Below are 19,455 nucleotides of genomic sequence, written 5' to 3'. Positions count from 1 at the left end.
CTATAGCTCCCCAGTTCAAGATTCAGGCCAGAAGAAAACAAATACAAATTATATATATATATGGATTCGTTATATATATAATCCAATCCATATGCTACAGATTCTCTCTCTCTGTCAAATCACGAGTACCAATATAAAACAAAAAAATCTGAGTACATTAACAGAAGAAATTCTGTAGAGACGACGGAATATGAAATCTCATGTAATCAAACAACAAACATGAAGCCGGTGGGTTGTTCTTGTTCTCCGAAGAAACCTTTACAAACCAAACATGGCCTTAAGCTCTCTTCTTTCTAGCTATGATGGGTCCCGTCATGTTGTTCGAAGAAGACTTGCAACAGGACGGCACGATCCCACGCAAAATTGCGAAAACTGCAAAACCCAATAAGGACTGGTACATCTTTAACAGCTTATCAGATGCCTTGTCCGATCCCTTCAGTTCTCCCAATATAGCAACCTGAGAATTTTCAACGTAAAAAAAGAAAACAAATTAATTACACGAAAAAAATCCTAACATTCACATACTCTCCATCCATTTCTGCACCTCCGACCCATTAACTGATTCATCAACAATCTAGATCACATTCAGCAGTCTCCAGGATCCTGGGCGCACATTAACACAGAGATGAACATTAATAGATTTCCAGTTAATGTGTATAATTGCAGTGGAGTAGATATATACCACGGCAGTGAAGGTAGAGAAGCCATAGATCAAACATGTAGTCTTAACCCAGGATTTCCGGGTTACAATGCCGAACAGATTGGCAATGGAGAGAGGCCATAGGAGAAGAATCTCCAGCCAGGCAATGCCCACGAAGAAGCCTGGTTTCTCAACGATCAAATAGTTGTCATATTCTTGGGCGTACCGGGATTTGAGATCGATGAGGACGTCGGGAAACAGGTGAAGAGGGAGACAGGTCTGGGCGTCGATGATGGGAGACACCACGGAGAATAAGAGGAAAAGGAGGAATAAAATCGCTTCGACGAGCTTGCACATACCGGCGGCCATCTTCTGTTTTCTTCTTTCTCTCTCGCTCCGGGAGGGTAAGCGGGTAACTCAACTCAAAAAAAGCTCGGTGTGGTATTACGCTGCCTCTTGCCTGATGGAAGGGTGGCAAGTCACAAGAAAAGGGGATCTTGGGTTGAAAATTTTGAACCCGTTCAGTGCAAGGGGCAATGTCAAGATGGTATTTTGGTTGCAAATTTTGGTGTTTCAAATCTCTCAGGACCCTCCATCTCAGCGTGCTATCCCACGGTAGTGATAATGAGTGGTGGAGATGTGTTATGCAAAATCGGCTTTGGTGAACCAGTCGTATTGTATAGGTGTGTGCAATTGGTGGACCCTGGATCTTCGTGCATGCGATGTTATGTGGGTAGACGGGAGCAGAGTTCTTGTGGGCAGTTTGAACTCTTTCAAAAAATCCTTTGTTGTGTTGCGATTTTTTTTTTTTTTTTTTTTTCCTTTTTAAAACGCTACACACAATGGGAATAAGACGTCCACAAAAATCATCAAAACAAATAAGCAATAGAAAAAGAGGAAGAGAAGATAAATCAAAAGACAAAGACCGGACAATAGATATTTGAGCCTCGTGAGCCAGCCAATCTACCACCAGGTTTGCCTCTCGGTATACATGTGGATACATTAGTCCTGTATTGAACATATCCCTGAGCTGAATGCAGCTTGAGATAATGCCTTTTAACTTCCATGGGAGATGACAAATTTAAAGTCGCCCTCTCGATGATGATTGGATAATCTCTGAAATTCAAAGCTAGATTATAAGCTTTCACATCCAACACCTTGCCTAAGTGATCATGAGCAATGCTGGCTACTTTAATTTTGATAATCCCGTTATTTGGGTCATTAATCCCTTCAAGGTTCTCCATACATATTGAGAGCTCGTTCCAATATAACCGGAGGGGTAACCGGCGAGTTATTAAAAGCTTTAAGATTTCTGTTTTTCCACAGGCCCATAGGATAAAAGCAAGATTTTCCCTTAAGAGCAACTTTTTATTCTTATCTCCCTACTATTTCTTACCCTAATCCACCAGTCCAGTAAAGAATGATCACTCTCATTTGGGCCCTTAAGAAGGTGAGTTAATTGTCATCTATATTTGTTTTGAAAGCAAGCATTTCTTTAAAATATGCTGAGTATCTTTCTCATCTCCACAAAAGCAACAAGAGCCATCGGTATTAATCCCCCTCTTCCTAAAGTGGCTTTTCGTAGGGAGTCTATTGTTAATAAGTAAATATAGAAAAATTTTAATTTTTGGAGGACACTTGATGTTGCAAACATTTTGTTAGTCAATTAGTAGTTTCATTTTGACCCAATGTTGAGAAGCTTTCCAGCACATATGCCGATTTAATAGTAAATGATCCATTAGGGTTACATGCCCACTTTACCCTGTCCTCCATTGAGTTAGGCAAAACAAATATTGGTTTAATTTTCTGCTAAATATGGTCAAGGAATTCTGCTTGAATTTTATCTTCAACCAAACAAGTTCTTTCATTATCTATCATGTCTGAAACAAGAAGGTTATTATTCCATATATTTTCTCAGTTAATTGTTTGAGCTAGAGATTTGTTAGCCATCCCGTTATCATGCTAGAATTTTATTGATGTCTCATGCCCCATTAGCCACCAAATCCCTTTTTTTTAATAAGGTCTCGAGAAAGGAATATACCTCTCCATGCCCAAGAGTCGCCCTTTCTAACCTTGGAATTCCAAAAATTTTAATTTTTCAAGTACTTATTCCTAATTACTTTGACCCAAAGGTTATCCTCATCACTTAAAATTTTCCATCCTAACTTGGCAAGATTTGCCTCATTAATCCAATGGAGTTTCCCCAATTCCATTAGGTGGAGACTCTCTCCTACTTCAAGAGTTAGTCTACCAACCAATGATGATAGAGAATTCTTTTTCCAATTAGCAAGTTTCTAGGTCATTTTCTCTTTGATATTTTCAAAGGTGTCCTTTGTAAGTCCTCTTTTGGGTTAGCTTCCATGGGAATTCTAAGCTAGAGAGCATTTTCTGGAATATAAGGGGAATATTCTTAGAGAATTGAATAGAAGATTAATTCGATGAAATTTGGCACTAGCCAAAGGCTTTTGTATTACTAGATATATAGGATTTCCTTTAATTTATTTTCAAACAAGCAAGGATGGTGGTATTTAATATGCAAATATAATACAATCATTTTCAAACTGTAAAATGGGGATCTTCGGCCCACCTCTTGAAATTTTACAAACAATTTGGTTATCATTCTTCATTGCTTCTTTTTCCATTTTTTTTGTTAAAGCTTTTCCATAGAGAACATAAATGTAAGGAGAGAGTGGATCTCCTTGTTTAATGCATATATTCAACTTGAAGTATTCTTTAACTAGATTTTCATTAATTAATATTTGATAGGACACTGATTTGATACATTCCATGACCCAAGAGATCCATCCCTCATGGAAGCCTGAGAACCTTCTATGTAAGGTGTGGTGTGGTTTAGGCCACACCTTGTGTTTTGATTCTATGTATCACAAATACATGATGTGAGATAACTTGCGACATTGAACAAGGGTAGTATTTTTTTTTTTTTTGCTTTTTAAGTAAAATACAAATTAATTTAACATGTGGTCAATTTTTAACCATGAGCAGAATTAATAAAAAAAATTATCAAATGAATTGAAAAAGTTAATAATAATTGAAAAATTAAAAGGAATATAAAAATATAAAACACATGCATAAGAAAATTAGTATTAATGAGAAATAATTATTAAAAAATTAATCTATAAATATTAAAATTAATAAAAACATAAAAACATAAAATTTGTACTTTTAATATCTAATATAATAACAATTGTAATGGTAAGATAAATATTATTAATTACATACAGGACAAATAATTAAAAAAATATTGTATGAAATAACAATAAAATATTTTTTTTTGGCAAACTTCCAAATGTAAAACACTGTATCTCTGAAGGGGATTATAGATCCCCTGTGGCGTGGTTACAACCACTATCAGTTGTGGATATTTTGGGCATAGTGTAGACCACACCATAATATTTTGGGTTTTGGGTCCACGCCACACCATAAGCAAACACTTGAATGCGGTGTGGCGTGGTTGGAAACCAACTATATCATGGTTTTGACTTGGGATCTTCTCCTCCCGCCGGGCGCCTCACACCGGCCTTAGAGGCACATCTCACCATGCATTGAGAACATTTCCCATGAATGCTAATGTATAAATACGGGAGATGTTCCCAATGAATGATAGGATATGCCTGTGAGGTCGGTGTGAGGTGCCTGGTATGAGGAACAGATCCGGTCTCCATGGTTTCACCATAGTACTGATTATTGAAAGCTGCCTTAGAGTGTAAACCTTGTATTAATTTGTATTCTTTCCAAACTAAGCTTAAAGAAATATAAATACAAATATGTAGAGTGCAAAGTCTTGTATTTTATACTATTTTGTATGTATTTAGACTGTACATATTTGTATTCTAACTCCTCCGAAACTAAGCCTAAATGAAAAATATACATTGATTAGATTTTAAATTAAAAAAATACATCATTCAGCATTTCAGCAACTAGATAAGTAATCGATTACTTTTATTCCTGAAACAATAATCTTGAAAACTAATTACGACAGCAAACAAGGGCTACAACACGCCATTAACGCCATTGTTCGGTTTAATTTATATAAATTCTTCTCATACCACTTATTTGGAACGTTGGTGTTCGGGTCATGACTGAGTTACATGGTCGCCCAGTTGTTACATTTCCACGTCGGCCTAGCTCGGCCACGTCGGCATAGCTCGGCCGAGCTACACTATTATGGTGGCCCCTCATCTTTTCCTTTCAGGCACGTCAACTACACGTTACGTGGATGAAGACAATTACAGATAAAGAGGAATAAGGAAGACTCCACTGGGGAATGGGACTCTATCCCGAATACCTCGACGGCTAATCTCATCCCAACAACCCTGGAAGCCCAATTCGACTAGGACACAGATCTTCGGCTATAAAAAAGGTACTCCATACTCGAGGTAAGGGATCCGCAACTTCTAATACCCATACTACTAATTAGCTAGAACCAACATTCCTATAGCTCGGCCCGGCCATCTATCACATCCTACTGATTTGACCATCGGAGTACCTACCCAGGGATAACTCCTCGGACCTTTGACTCCTTTCTTGATCACAGGTCTTGAAGTGCAGCCTCATCATTGTAGCTCGGCCCGCCTTGTTAACAAGGACTATCTGGTTGCTGTCCTCAATTCGTGCACAACATCGGATTGAACAACATCAGATTGGTGCCGTTTGTGGGATACACACAAAAAGCCTTTCTCAAAGATCTTTCATTCCTCACCGCAAATCAAGAAAGCGATCAAGATGCCCAAGAACTAGTCCAAACGATCAACAGGTCAATCCCCATCTCAGGAATCTTGGCATCACAGCCCTCCGCATCAAGAAATTCCATAGCCTCCACATCAAGAATCTTCAAGATGATGCACACACTAGGATGCACGACACTGCCCAACTGGGCCATCCCCCCCATGCCCTGACGTGTATAAAGGACGAAAGCATAGTCCAAGCGTGAGAAGCAAGACACAGTAAGGTGGTTTGCCTCCATGGCCCGCTCCCGCGAGCCCGACAACCACACACACAGCCACACTACACAGCCACGCTACATAGTCGCCCTACACCACCACACTACATAGTTGCACTACATAGTCGCACTACACAGCCACGCGACACAGCCGCACTACACCGTCATGCTACATAGCCGACTGACCGATGCATGCACGACACATTGCACTGAATCGGCTAAATTGATTAACCTACCAATGGGCATGTCATGAAGCTCGATAGTGTATCACCGACTAAGAAAACTGACTCAACTAACCTATAACGGCTCGAGCCCTTAACGCATAGCTAGTAGCTAGCTTTGTAGCGTATAGCCAAACATTTGACTCGGCTGATCAACGACCAGAGCCCAAATTGGAGAAGATCGCTCTTGTCGTCGAGGCCAGAGGGCGATCATCGTACTCCGTACTCCGGTGATAAAACGTCGCAGAGCTAGCTGAACAACGACTGACCCACGAAGGGCCTCAAAGGCTCCTGAGACCAAAAACGGAGTGTTCCAAAGATGAAACCTCGAAATATACTCCAGCCCCACTAGCTGAAGACTGAAGATCTCGGTCAACCCCAGTCCTCGGCCAAGGTAAGGCCGAGGAACCAACTTGTATGTATGCACACAAGTTCATAACAAAACAATTTCATTAAGTTAAGCCATTAATACAGCAGGTTAAAGCTCGGCATACCAAGCTATCAAAGAAGAAAAAGACAAAAGAAGACAAAATTCTAAGAGCAACCCATAGTTGTTCAATCATCGGTAGGGCAATCGACAACAATGTCGACCAAGGGAAGTTGCACTACACTTTGGTCGAGCACTCCACCCTTCAACTTCAGAAACTGGGGAAGTGGTGCTTGGATTCTGAAACTTAAGCTACAGATTCCTCAGTCAAAGAGTAGAGAGTCCATCCTCGGAGAGGCACAGACTCCGAAGCTTAGCACCTTCCTCGGTGCAATGCTACTGAGCCTCGAAGAGACCTAGACTTCAAAGCTCGGAACCTTCCTCGGCGTGACGCTACTTGGCTTCGGAGAGGTGCAGACTTCGAAGCTCGGCACCTTTCTTGGAGCAGTGCTACCGAGCCTCAGAGAGGCGTAGACCCCAAAGCTCGGCACTGCACTACCGAGCAATGGAGAGACCTAGACTTCGAAGCTTGACACCTCGGCGCGATGCTACCTGGCTTCAGAGAAGCGCAAACTCCGAAGCTCAGCACCCTCCTCGGCATTGCACTATCGAGCCTTGGAGAAACCCAAACTTTGAAGCTCAACACCTTCCTCGGCGGGGCATCGGAGAGGCGCAGACTTTGAAGCTCAACACCTGCGAGGCGCTCAGCTTCGAAGATCGGCAAGCCACAATGGAACATCACAACAAGGTTGGCAGTTGTTGGCCCTCAAACTTCACAACAGCTTAGCACTTAGGGGTCCTTAGCTCCGGAGCTCGGCAAGTCATAGTTGAGCATCGCAATGACCTCAATTCCACAGCTCATCACCCCTAAGGGCCTTGCCTCCGTAGCTTGGCACCTCGTGGCCGAGCATTACAACCTCAATTCTGAAGCTTGGCCTTTGACCGATAGCAAAAAGCCTTTCCTCGACATACGACTGAGCTAAGCCCCAACTTCAGAAGCTCGACACACCATGGCCGAGTATCACCATGGCACAGAAGTTCGACTTCTACTTGGAATCAGAGCCGTTTTTCGGCTCCACTAGGAGGATGGACATGGAAGCTCAGTTTGACACCTTGGCACTTTGCCGAGCTAAGCAACCACACAACACTTCGGACCAGGCACTCCCCCTCGGCTTCAAAATTGGGGAGTAGTATTCGGATTCTAAAGTCAGAGCTCTTAGAGTTCTATAGTCGACGACGGGAAGATTCCTCGGCCACGTTCCATATTGCCCCATTCTCAAGATTGCGACAGGCATTGAGGAACACCAAAGAGGCCAGACACCCATCCAGACATCAACTTGAAGTTCTTCAGCTGAAGAATGAATTGGACTACTTCATTCTTCGATTTCAGAACTAGGGGAGTGGTGTTCGGCTCAGTTATCACCCGGCCACATTGGCCCAGCTCGGCCACGTTGGTATAACTCGGCTGAGCTACGCTATTATGGTGGCCCCCCATCTTCTCCTTTTAGCCACGTCAACTACACCTCATGTGGATGGGCACAATTACGGATAAAGAGGAATAAGGAAGACTCTGCCGGGGAATGGGACTCTAACCCGAATACCTCGGCGGCTAACCTCATCCCGATAACTCCGAAAGCCCAATCCGACCAGGACACAGATCTTCGGCTATAAAATGGTACTCCATGCTCAAGGTAATGGATCCCCAACTTCTAACACCCATACTATTAATTATCTTGGACCAGCATCCCTATAGCTCGGCCCGACCATCTATCACATCATACTGACTTGAGCGTCGGAGTACCTACCCGGGGATAACACCTCGGGCCTCTGACTCCTTTCTTGATCATAGGTCTTGAAGCACAGCCTCGTCCTTATAGCTTGGCCCCGCCTTGTTAGCAAGGACTATTTGATTATTGTCCTTAGTTCATGCACAACCTCCGATTGAGCAGCATTAGTTGGTTCCTTAATTTCGTGTTTCAGTTGGTTCCAAGATGAGAAATCCTATTTCATATGACTCCTTTGTTATATGGTTTATTGTTTTGGAATCAGAATTGGAAAGTTTTGAATCTTGTGAGAAAGTTGTTTTCATCTTTTCGATCATTCTGTTGCATATGATGTTGGTGGCATGTTAGACTGTTTTTTGCAGTCAAGTACCGGTTTATCAAGATGATTCGTCCTATTTTCTAAGCAACAGGGTATTGTGAACTTTGCACCATGGTTTTTAAAACCGAAATGAACTGGAATAACTGGGAATTGGTTATTTAATCAATAACCGGGAATTGGTTATTTAATCAGTTCTGTTTTACTCCAAAACTGTTTTGATAAAAACCATTGATTTGGTCAGTAAACTATTGACTTGGGCGATCGAACCATCAATCAGACAACGGTTTTTGACCGTTTTTTTTCCTATCAGAATGGGCCATTCATTTGGATCAGACGGTCAAACCGTTCAACCCAAGAACCAAACCCCAAAAGGGAGTTTTAAAAACCTTGCTTTGCACACATTCTATATATTCATCATCATGATTTTAGCTAAACCATAACATTGATAATTGCAGAATCAAGGGCCATTATAAGAAGCATGGCCCATGATCAATACTGCAAGAAGGGAGAGGAGCTGATCTATTGGGACCCCAATAAGCAAGCTTTAGTGTCAAATTGGATAGATGTAGAGGACCATCACTTCAAGCCTCATGCAAAGCTCTTAGTGTCAGAGCTAGTCTTCAAGCCGATGAATGGTTTAGCAGCTGACGAAGTGATTGTGGCGGAGGCTGAAGCAAAGTTGGCCAAAGTTCTTGACATCTATGAGGGTTGCCTATCAAAGTTTAGGTACTTGGCATCAGAGAGGTTCACAATATTCGACCTGGTTCACCTTCCTTATATACATTACTTAATGGGTACTTCAGCTAAAAGGCTTTTTGAATCACGTCCCCATGTACACAGTTGGTGTACTGATATCAGTGCTCGACCTGCATGGGCCAAGGTTGTCAAGTTTCAAAGTAATGGCTCAGGCATATAAAGAGTCTTGTGTCCTACATCTCCCACTCTATTCAGTCCCCATCCCCACCTCCCATCACTATTATATATGTTCTGTTGGATGATGGTACTTATTGCTAAGATATCCAATTTCAATTCTAATGAGAATTTCTAGTACTAAAGTTTGCAGATTCCTTTTTGCATTGATTCCTTTCATTCGATCAATTATCTAGGGCTTCAAATGCTACTTGCTGTTTGTTCAAATTTGAATGAATACTGTGCTTTTAATGGGCTCATAAGTCATAACTACAGAACCTTTGGTTGGAGGAGGATAAAAGAAGAAACATTTATTTTTTTTACCTGATTTCTTTCTAAAACAATTATTTAATAGAGGATCAAGGTTAATTTGGTCATTAAAAATGATTCATGGCCCAGCTGGACAACTTCTGTTAATGGTCACTGGCAGTGACCTAATAAGATGAGTTTTAGATTACAAAAGGTCTCCAATAGGGGCGTATCTACAGAGGTTTTGAAAAGTCAGGATAAGTTCTAAGAGAAATGGGAAAAGTGACAGAAAGTTTTATACAATATAATTGAAATGATATAAGTTTCCAATATGTTTAAAGAAAAATCATTAGTTTATTCCTAAAAGTGCTTTTCTTTAAAGGGTTTTATTTCCATTAACTCAGTCCTTACCTCATCTCTTGAAATGTCTACCTTAGAACGCCAAATAGCAAATTACAGCAGTAAACAACAATATGACTACAGTTGTGCTTAAGTCTTGTCGCGACTCTTCCAAACATCAACCCAATTACTGGAGCGCTTAGAAGGATCCTTAACTCCCCCATGAGTTTGGCATCATATATTTTCTTTTCTCTTTGCCATTTATTAGGATGAACTCAAGCCAAGCCCTTGGGTAGCCTGAGCTCGGTCCGAATCTGGCCCAATCTTATCTCAATTCAAGGCCAGCCAAATTATATATATATATATATATATATATACATGCATTATATAGCCACATATTTACATGCATGTATACATACATACATACATACATAAGCATATGCATTTACATTTAAATTTTAGTGTGGGCTGCTGATTGACTAACTTGAGCTTGACATAGACTCAAGTCCAACCTGAGTGCATCAAATTTCAGTGTGAGTTGGGCTTAGGTTTAATAGATTGGATTTGACCTCATGCTCAGTTCAGGCTTAGGCCTTAAGCCCAATTCTTAGGTTTGGCCTAGGTTGAGCTTAAACCCAACCCAACCCATCTAAATTGCACCCCTAGTAAAGAGATGTAATTCTTAAGCCTTAGGTTGGTTTTCATTTGCATTAGCATAAACCAATAGGAATGCAAATATAGTGAGTAAAAGTTCTGTTTTACCTTTTCTTCATACTTGATAGAGTGATAACCTTAGCCTAGGTAGGAATCTTTTCCCGATCACCATGGTTGATGCGCTTCAGTAGAGTCAAGGACTAAAATATACGAGGCACATTGCGTTAGTATTGGACTGCATCGATGCACCACTGTATCGACGCGTATCGTGTAGTATCAGCCGATACAAAAACATATTGACCATGGTTCCAATGATTGACGCAGCAATAAGTGTAATAAATTAACTTTTATTAAAATTAATGTATACATACAAACAAAAAAATAACATGCATTTATTTTCAACAACTCCAACAACAAATTAAAAAGAACAATATTCAAAATTAGTATTTTATAAATCAATAGATAAATAATTTACAAAATCCACATATATATAATGAATTTTAATTTAAAACATTTATACAAATAATATTATAATTATTTTTAAGAGTAATAATAGAATAATTATTTGAACGCTTAAATTTTATAAATTTGCACATCATATATATCTTAAAATTTCTATAAATTATTAACTAATTTTTTAATCTACATTAAATAACAATGTATTTATTATGTACAAAAATAAAAAAAAATTGTTTACAAAGTATTTGAAAATATAATATAATTAAATTAAATCTATCAAATCCATTTATCTACACTTTATATAAAAAATAAATTTTGAAATTTTATAAAAATAAAATATTAAGAATGGAATAATTATTTTAGTTAAAATTTATGAATTTTTAGATGATATGCATCTTAAAAATTTTAATAGATTTGATATATTTCAAGTTACGATTATATGTTTTATAAATTATTAATTGATATTTTAATTTACATTTGATAATAAAATATTTATTATTTACAAAAATATAAATATTGTTTATCAAACATTTGAGAATTAATGTTTAGTTGAATTTTTTGTTAATGTTAAAAAATAAAAATAGTAAAATGGAAAAAGTGATATAATAATTCAAATAGAATACTTGCATATGCTTTATGCCTTACACTTTAATAGATAATAAAATAATATTGGATTTTTGCATGAATTAATTTGTAAAAAACTATAATATATATATATATATATATATATATATATATATATATATATATATATATATATTTATATGCTTTGGACTCTTGATTGATGCATTATTAATTAAATTGTATAATATCTACTTGTCCTGCTATATTAATTATAATATATTTTTCATATATATATATATATATCATTTAAATATACAATTACTATATTTATACATTATTTATAGTTGTTTTGACATTAAACTTAATGCTATTAATATATTTATGGAATTTTTATGCATTTCCTTAGCGTATCCAAACATTTCCTTTTTTTTTTGGTCGGTATCCATGTGTTTCTGAAGCACACCCATTTCCAAGTTTTTCGATACAATACTCGATACTGATAATTTAATCCTTGAATAGAATGAACCCACTAAGGCGGTTAGATATTAGAGAAGGTAGTGGGGTCCAACGAATTTAATTTGCATTTAGATTTCATTTTGCTTTGATTTGAATTTCATTCAGTAAGGAAATCCAGACAGAGAGAGCTAGGCTGCTTCATTGATTCTCTCGCCTTTTTGACCGTGGCAAAGTAGCTGAGAAGAGGATACTCACTTTCCTCTCTTCTAAATCCAGACAGAGAGAGCTAGGCTGCTTCATTGATTCTCTCGCCTTTTTTACCGTGGCAAAGTAGATGGGAAGAGGATACTCGTGCGCTTTCCTCTTTTCTTCTTTGTGTCTTGTCTCTCCTTGGGTGTAGATAAAAAGGAGCTGAAATCAAGACTTGTTTCGTAGATTGATCGATTTCTTCTGATACACTCTTACCCTAACCTCTAAATCTTTGAAGGTGTGTTCCTCTAAAGTATATCTCACCAGTTTGTGGGGAATCCGAAGGACTTATGAGGATTGTTGTACTGTTCAAGTGATTTTCAAGGAGCTCAGAGTTTTCGACGAGGAGGCAGAGCAATTTCGGAAGTGCCCAAAGTGCTCGATGAGGCCATGCTCTTGAAGGCCTATGGAGAACTCCCGGATAGCACCTGTCTTAACGAAGGTATTTCCGCCAGCCTCGATGTGGAGAAAGATGAAGTTGTTGACAATTATATTGAGTTTGAGCTTTGTGAAACCTTCAATCACTTGAAAGAGTTTAACACCTTCAATCTCAGAACTTACATATATGCAAGGGAAACCATTCATTGATCATAAACTCAAAGTTGATTCTTTTCCTTTCTCTCTTGAATGAGAAAAAGAAATTAAAACAGAGATAATCTATACTATATATAAAAGTGTGAATGCAATGTAAAAATTATTTTGAACTAAAATTACCCTCTATTTCTTTGTTTGAGAAAGGGTATAAAAATTATTTTAGTTTTAATACCAGATATAATGGCTACTATAATGGACATTTGTGTATTTAATCCATCTCTAATTGTAAGGGTTGGAAATGTAACTTCAATTATTACTTTCCACATCATTTAATCCCCTTTTATTAAGTCTTATACTTAAGGCATTAAATCCCATTTTCTCTTATTAAATCCTATAATTTTAAGTTATTTTCAATAATAAATGCTACAAATTAGATTTATGTCAATATTTTTATTAACAATATAAACCCATATATTTTAAAAATGACTTAAAAACAAAATCATTCTTTATTAAAGTGGTGGCTAAGAAATTCAACCATCCAAATATGATCAACCTATGAAGTCATAGTTAGGTAATAAAATTTGTAATATAAAAATAAAAATAGAAATTTACAAAAAAGTTAGACACATTTTTTATATTTTTATTAGTCAAATTAAAAAAATAAGTATAATAAACAAGAATTATTTTTATTGATAATGAAAATGAAATACATAATTTAGAACTAACCAAAAATGAAATATAACTTTGGGTTAAATGTGTTAACCTTTGATGTCATAAATAAATAATAAAATATAAAAATATAAAAATGAAAAAATACATAAATTTTGCAAGAAAAACATTGAAGTACATGTATAATATCATTTATTTATCATATTAAACAAAAATTAAGTGTGACATATCATAATTACTTGTATACACAAATATACAAAAAAATTGAACACATCTATAATTTTATATTTACACTATTAAAAATGTTAATAAGATTATAGAACTTTTTTTTGACTAAAATCAAGATTTTAAAAACCAGCCCAAAAATGGAACCGCTTTGGCCCAAAAATGGAACCGCTCTGGCTTCCGATTTTCAGGTTAGCAATTCAATCATCCAATTTGAGTGAGTTAAACTAGTAAGATGTAAAATATAATGTGACTTTTAATTTTGATCATTAGATTACGATTAGGTTAAAGTCTACCGTATATATACATTATAATGAGAGCAGAATGTGAGGCTTTGAGAAGGAGGTAGCTAGTTAAAATTGACAAGTGAGAAAAAAGAAAGAAGAAGAAGAAGAAGAAGAAGAACCGTTGTCAGAGGTGGTTGTCACCATGTTCACCGATTATTGTTGCAGAATCGTTTTGCCTTGAGAAGAAGAAGAAGAAGGAGGAGGAGGAGGAGGAAGAAGAACTATCGCCACTAGCTATCTCCATATTCATCATCACCACCGCTACAACACTGTTTGTCCTCTTTGTACATCTCTCTCATCTCTCTAAATCTATCTCAAATTACAAATTGTTTGTTTCATTATTGTATATCAGATTTTAATATAAGATCGATGTTTAATCTCTCATCTTTTGCATTGATTTTTTGATTTCTTCATTGGAGTTGCAATTTTTTTTTTTTTTTTTTTTTTTTTTTTTTTTATGTTACAACTTAAGAAGAATCACAGAAATGAGAAAACTCAAAATCAAAATAGAAAAACTAAAAACACTAACTAATTTTGACCATTGGAAATAATCGAACAAGATTATGAGATATGAAAGTTTTTTTTTTTCAATTTTTATTTTAAAATAAATAAAAAAATTGTAATTAGTTTGAATGCAACTTGAAAACCGTTAACCGGGTTGGACATTTTAACTGTTAAATCGTCTAGGTTAATGATTCTTTGACCATTTCAACGGTTTTTGTTATTGTAAAATAGCGGTTCAAGGTCAAAACAGAACCGGTGACATGACCAATTCTTGGGCCAGATAGTTCGACCATCCGGTTTAGTCCAATTTTTAAAACAGTAACTAAAATACTCATATTTGAATTTAGTCCCTATTTAATTACAAGGTTTAATTTGTAAATTGAACTACAACTTTTTACCTCATTCAATTCCCTCTATTGAAATCTTACATTTTTTTTTATAAATGAACAAGAGAAAAAGATACACAAAAAAGATAAAACACTACAAAAAAAAAAGAGTCTAGCCAAGAAGGTAGGGCTGTGAATGATACTTGAAACTTCATAATTCGATTTGATTATCACATATTTAAATGAGATATTTATGTAATCAGATTTAAATTTTGCAATAAAATTTATAGAAAAACAAAAAATACATAATAAAAAACAAAAAATTTATAGAAAATTTTCAATATATTATTACTATAATTATTAACACGTGCAAAATCATGTGCCACTTAGTAGTATATGGAAATACAGAGATTCTTGTCACTTAGAATTGAAACCGTTTATGGGCAATAAAATCTCCATATTCCATAATAAATGAATAGGACAAAAACAAAATAATGCATTTGGCTAAGAGATGTTATTTTGGGAAAAATCTCAGTGGCATTAGTTGTGGCAACATCTGTACATGTTCTGTACATACACTGGTTTAAAATTTTCAGTCACTCCAGCCCTAAAGCTTAATTTTGAGGGTTTCCATCTCTCATTGTCAATGGGTCGCCGTCGTCCTCGTCGCAGGTTCGATCCCTTGAGTTATCTTGGAGAGTCCATCCTTGTAATAATCATCTCGCTGCTGCCGTTCAAAGAAGCGGTTCGAACGAGCGTGCTCTCTAAAAGATGGAATCAAGTATGGCGTCATACCAGGAGTATTGAGTTGGACGAGAGTTTCTTCATAGCGTCAGATGTTCAGACCCAGGGTAGGAAATCGTCTTCACCATCAACTCGAAAGCTTACAGCTCGGAGAGAAGTGCTTTTCAAGTTTTCCCAGCAGTGGATCTGCCATTACCGGCAACCCAAGGTGGATAAATTCCGGTTATCATTTTGTTGGTCCAACAAGCTCCGATTGAAGCGGCGTTTGGTGGTAGAACAGTGGATTAGGTTTGCCGTAGATCGACACGTCGAGGAAATTGATCTTGACTTCTCTGATCCAGCATGGATTAGAGATAGGCCTGAGAATCACAGAGCCTTCTTTCAATTGCCGTCGTCTGTGTACCAATGCCGGATGCTACAGTCGTTGAAGTTATCAGCCTGCGGATTCCAGGTGCCCCAGTTCAGAAATTTTAATGAACTCAGGTCGCTTTCTGTGGAATGGAAGAAGCTAACTTGGCCATGGCTTCGGGCTATACTGACAAACTGTAGGTTGTTAGTTAATCTAAAGCTCAAAAAGTGTAAGAATCTGAATGTCCTCAACATATCTGAAAACATAACCAGTATAAGGACGTTGGTTATTGAGGATTGTTCTCCTCTAAGAGATGGGATATCGATCTCTACGCTCTATCTCCAATCTTTTAAGTACTTTGGTCTGGTACAGTCATTCTACCTGGAGAGCCTGAGGAAATTCTGGGGTTCTGAACTGGAATTTGGTTATAAAGATGAGTTCGATGAAGTTGGTAAGCAACTTTGTGATCTGCTGCATGCTGGAAACATGGATGCTTCGATTAGATCGACTTACGAAATGCAGGTTCATTTCTCTCTATCAAACTAGATCTGTTGCTTAAGTTTTGGATCTGTATTAATTACTTAATGGAGAACAAACCCTAGAAACTTATTAATACTTTTCCACTAATTCATTAGATGAATGATCGGTAGATGATAAAAGAAGATTGGTTTCAGGAGAAGGGAGAAAAGCTTGAAGATGGGGTGGATATAACTAAGAGAACGCACGTCCTTGCCAAAGCCACAGGGAGACAACGCTCCAGAGGCACTGAGGTTTCAGATGTTTTCGACCGTATGATCTCTCTGTCAGTGAATATTCCCATCTGGACTCGTTCAAAGATGGTTCCACATGTTGACATCAAGATTAATCAGGTTTAAACCCAAATCAAGTAGATTAATCAGTAGATGAATGATCTCTCTGTCAGTGATATGCACTTGGGATGACTTTTTTGTTTGAAAAGCAGATTTTGGGGGCGGGGATGGATTTTGAGATTTTATAACTCATAGGGTAAACCCCACCCTCCCCGATCCATTTCTTGAATTTATTAAAATGCCCCTCGCTATTATGCTAATTTGTGTATCACATTTTATGCACTATATATGAACTTAACCATTATGAGTTGGATGTTTATAAGGTATATGAACTTAACCATTAACATATTGTGCTAATTTGTGTATCACATTGTAAGGTATATGAACTTGTATATTGGGTGTTGAATTTAATAATGTTTTGAATCATATGTGAAAGGCTACTGATATTTAATGGGTTTTTTATTTATTTTAATCAAATAATTAAAAAATTAAAAATTTTGATGTTTATTCGTATTATTATGCTTATTTATTGTATATATATAATATAAAATTAGAGGTGTAAAAAAATAATATGAAATTAGATGTTAGTTTTGGAGTGGACCTTACCCACCTACCCTCAAATGCGAAGAGGGAAGGGTTGGAGAGGGTTTTGCATTTTTAAGTGCAGGGATGGTTTGGATTCTGAACATCAAACCCATTATGAGTTTTGGAGACCGTAAGAATTGAAAGGTTTGACTAGGTGAAGAGGATCTAGGATTTACAAAACCCCCTTGAACCAGCCCTGTTGTCATCCTTTCTATAAAGAACAATGTGAAATATCTCATTGTTATGTGTAGTTTCAAAATGCTAATTGTTTAATTTTGTTAATCTACAGTTCGTCCAAGGTCATTGGATGAAAATCTTTTATTTTTATTAATTAATATAGGAAAAGTATTATGTAAATCAGGGTTGGGGGCACAGGGCTGTCAATAATGGACTGGGTAATAAAATTGGATTTGGATGTCTTTTAAGCTTATTAAATCAGATTGGACCAGTACTAAATGGACCATTATATTATAGTTCAGATAGGATTCCATCAAATTGGGTCCATTAAAAATCCAGTCCAATTTTAAATGTTAATTCACATTTTCAATCAATTTCTCACATACAAAACAGGGCGCTCTCTCTCTCTCTCTGCTACAAGGGGCTACACAATGGGGGACGGGGTAGGGTAGCCCATTCCCCATCCCCTTAAACCCCCCAACCTTGGTGGTGCAGTTGGATTTGATTCCAGATCTCTACTACAATGAATCAGAAACCCTACCAACTGAGAGCTCTCTTTCTCTTTAAAAACAAAGGTAAAGTATAAAATTTATCAATAGAAAGAATAGAAAGAACAGAAAGAACAAAGAAAATACAAAGAAATCTCAACAGATTGAGTTCAAAGTCAAAAAGAAAAAAAAAAAAACGGACAAGATAGTCAAAACTCTGAACCACACCAAAACCCCTCAGTTTGGAGGGGTCTCTCTCAATCAAGATGTAAAAAAAAAAAAAAAAAAAAAAAAAAAACGTAAAAAAATACTCTCTCAATCAAGAATCAAGTTGTATTAGCAAAAGTTTAAGTTTGGAGGTCTCCCTGACACGGAAGTTAAAAAGATTGATAGATTTTTATGTAGACGCCTCAGTGAAGGTTTTGTGTGTTTTGCAAAATTTTCTTGGGATTTTTATAATTTTGAATTGCTGTAGGTCTGCAATTCAAATCAGAATTCTGAGGTGGAATACAGTCTAAAAATCCCAATTTTTATTTTTCTTTTGCATTCTGGATGTTTTGTAGTTTTGGTGGTTTTTGTTTCTGAGCGGCTTTATGCTTCCAGATTTCAGATTGTATTTCCCGTCTCTTTTCTCTTTTTTTTTTTTTCTTTTTCAATAAAATTTTTATTTATTTATTGAAAAAAAAGTCGTATTAGCATTTAGCAACTAGGCATAGCTTTGATGGAGATATTTCACTAATTCAATCCAATAATTCGTTTTGGATTGACAAATAGAGACAGGATTCCCTCAACTATTAGTGGGTCTTGGTGAACTACTTTTACGTGGGCTCTTGGGTTCCTTAATTCTTGTGCCAATACGAGTGGTGCAACATGCTTGAAAATCAGATCGGACTGGCTGGTTAAACCGGTTGACATAGAAATTGGTGAGGTGATCGGTTCTGTTTCACCCTAAACTATTTTTTGGCTAAAAGTCATTAATTTAATGGGCGATCCACTGATTTAGATGGTTGAATTGTTGACCCATCAACCTGAATAATGAGTTTTGACTGTTTTTTATTTTATTTGTTTCTTAAATTTCTACTTTTTTAGATCACAATGGGCCATCAATTTGAAATGAATGGTCGGACCGTTTAACCTGGGAACCGATCCCCAGAATGGTTCCATGTCTAAATTAAGTTTTTAAAACCTTGTATACAATTGTAATAGCCTAAGGACTTTTCTCACTTGCTCTTTGGTTTCCAATTATTTGAAGAGATGGGATTTACTCTTAACATATGTAGTACGCTTTACGTCAATATTATAACGCATCTCATGCATATAGTGAGAACATTTCTCGTAAATGCATAGCTGGAATGTGCTGTGAGATTGGTGTGAGGTTTGCTATGTCACGAACAAATCCAAATTCTCATCTGAATCCAGAAGTCATAATTGCCATTGTAACTAATCCCGCATGGTTAGTACAAGGCCCAAAGCTCAAATGATGATGACCTAATGCAATGAGTTAGAACAAACTAGAATTTGATAAGGG

The 19,455-nt window shown here is 36.8% G+C and overlaps 2 protein-coding genes across 3 annotated transcripts; one reads left to right on the top strand and one right to left on the bottom strand.

Moving 5' to 3' along the window:
* Positions 1-33: 33 nt before the first annotated feature.
* On the bottom strand, positions 34-1,126 carry LOC148875438 (uncharacterized). Its single transcript, XM_088984353.1, has 2 exons — positions 683-1,126; positions 34-457 (listed from the first exon to the last, which is right to left on the bottom strand). Exons 1-2 carry the CDS (start codon positions 1,007-1,009, stop codon positions 278-280), a joined length of 507 nt encoding a protein of 168 aa, XP_088840479.1. The 5' UTR covers positions 1,010-1,126; the 3' UTR covers positions 34-277.
* Positions 1,127-15,308: 14,182 nt separating this feature from the next.
* On the top strand, positions 15,309-16,996 carry LOC148875437 (putative F-box/LRR-repeat protein At1g56400). Of its 2 annotated transcripts, none has more exons than XM_088965340.1 (2): positions 15,309-16,390; positions 16,504-16,996. In XM_088965340.1, exons 1-2 carry the CDS (start codon positions 15,338-15,340, stop codon positions 16,516-16,518), a joined length of 1,068 nt encoding a protein of 355 aa, XP_088821466.1. In that variant the 5' UTR covers positions 15,309-15,337; the 3' UTR covers positions 16,519-16,996. The 2 variants fall into 2 exon arrangements, with proteins under 2 accessions (XP_088821466.1, XP_088821465.1); XM_088965339.1 differs by having other exon boundaries at positions 15,328-16,390; positions 16,543-16,996.
* Positions 16,997-19,455: the final 2,459 nt, after the last annotated feature.

Source organism: Nelumbo lutea, chromosome 1 (genome assembly GCF_056320005.1).
Source record: "Nelumbo lutea isolate HS-2025 chromosome 1, American lotus-T2T, whole genome shotgun sequence".
NCBI lineage: Eukaryota > Viridiplantae > Streptophyta > Magnoliopsida > Proteales > Nelumbonaceae > Nelumbo > Nelumbo lutea.
This window is presented reverse-complemented; position numbering and strand designations above follow the sequence as displayed.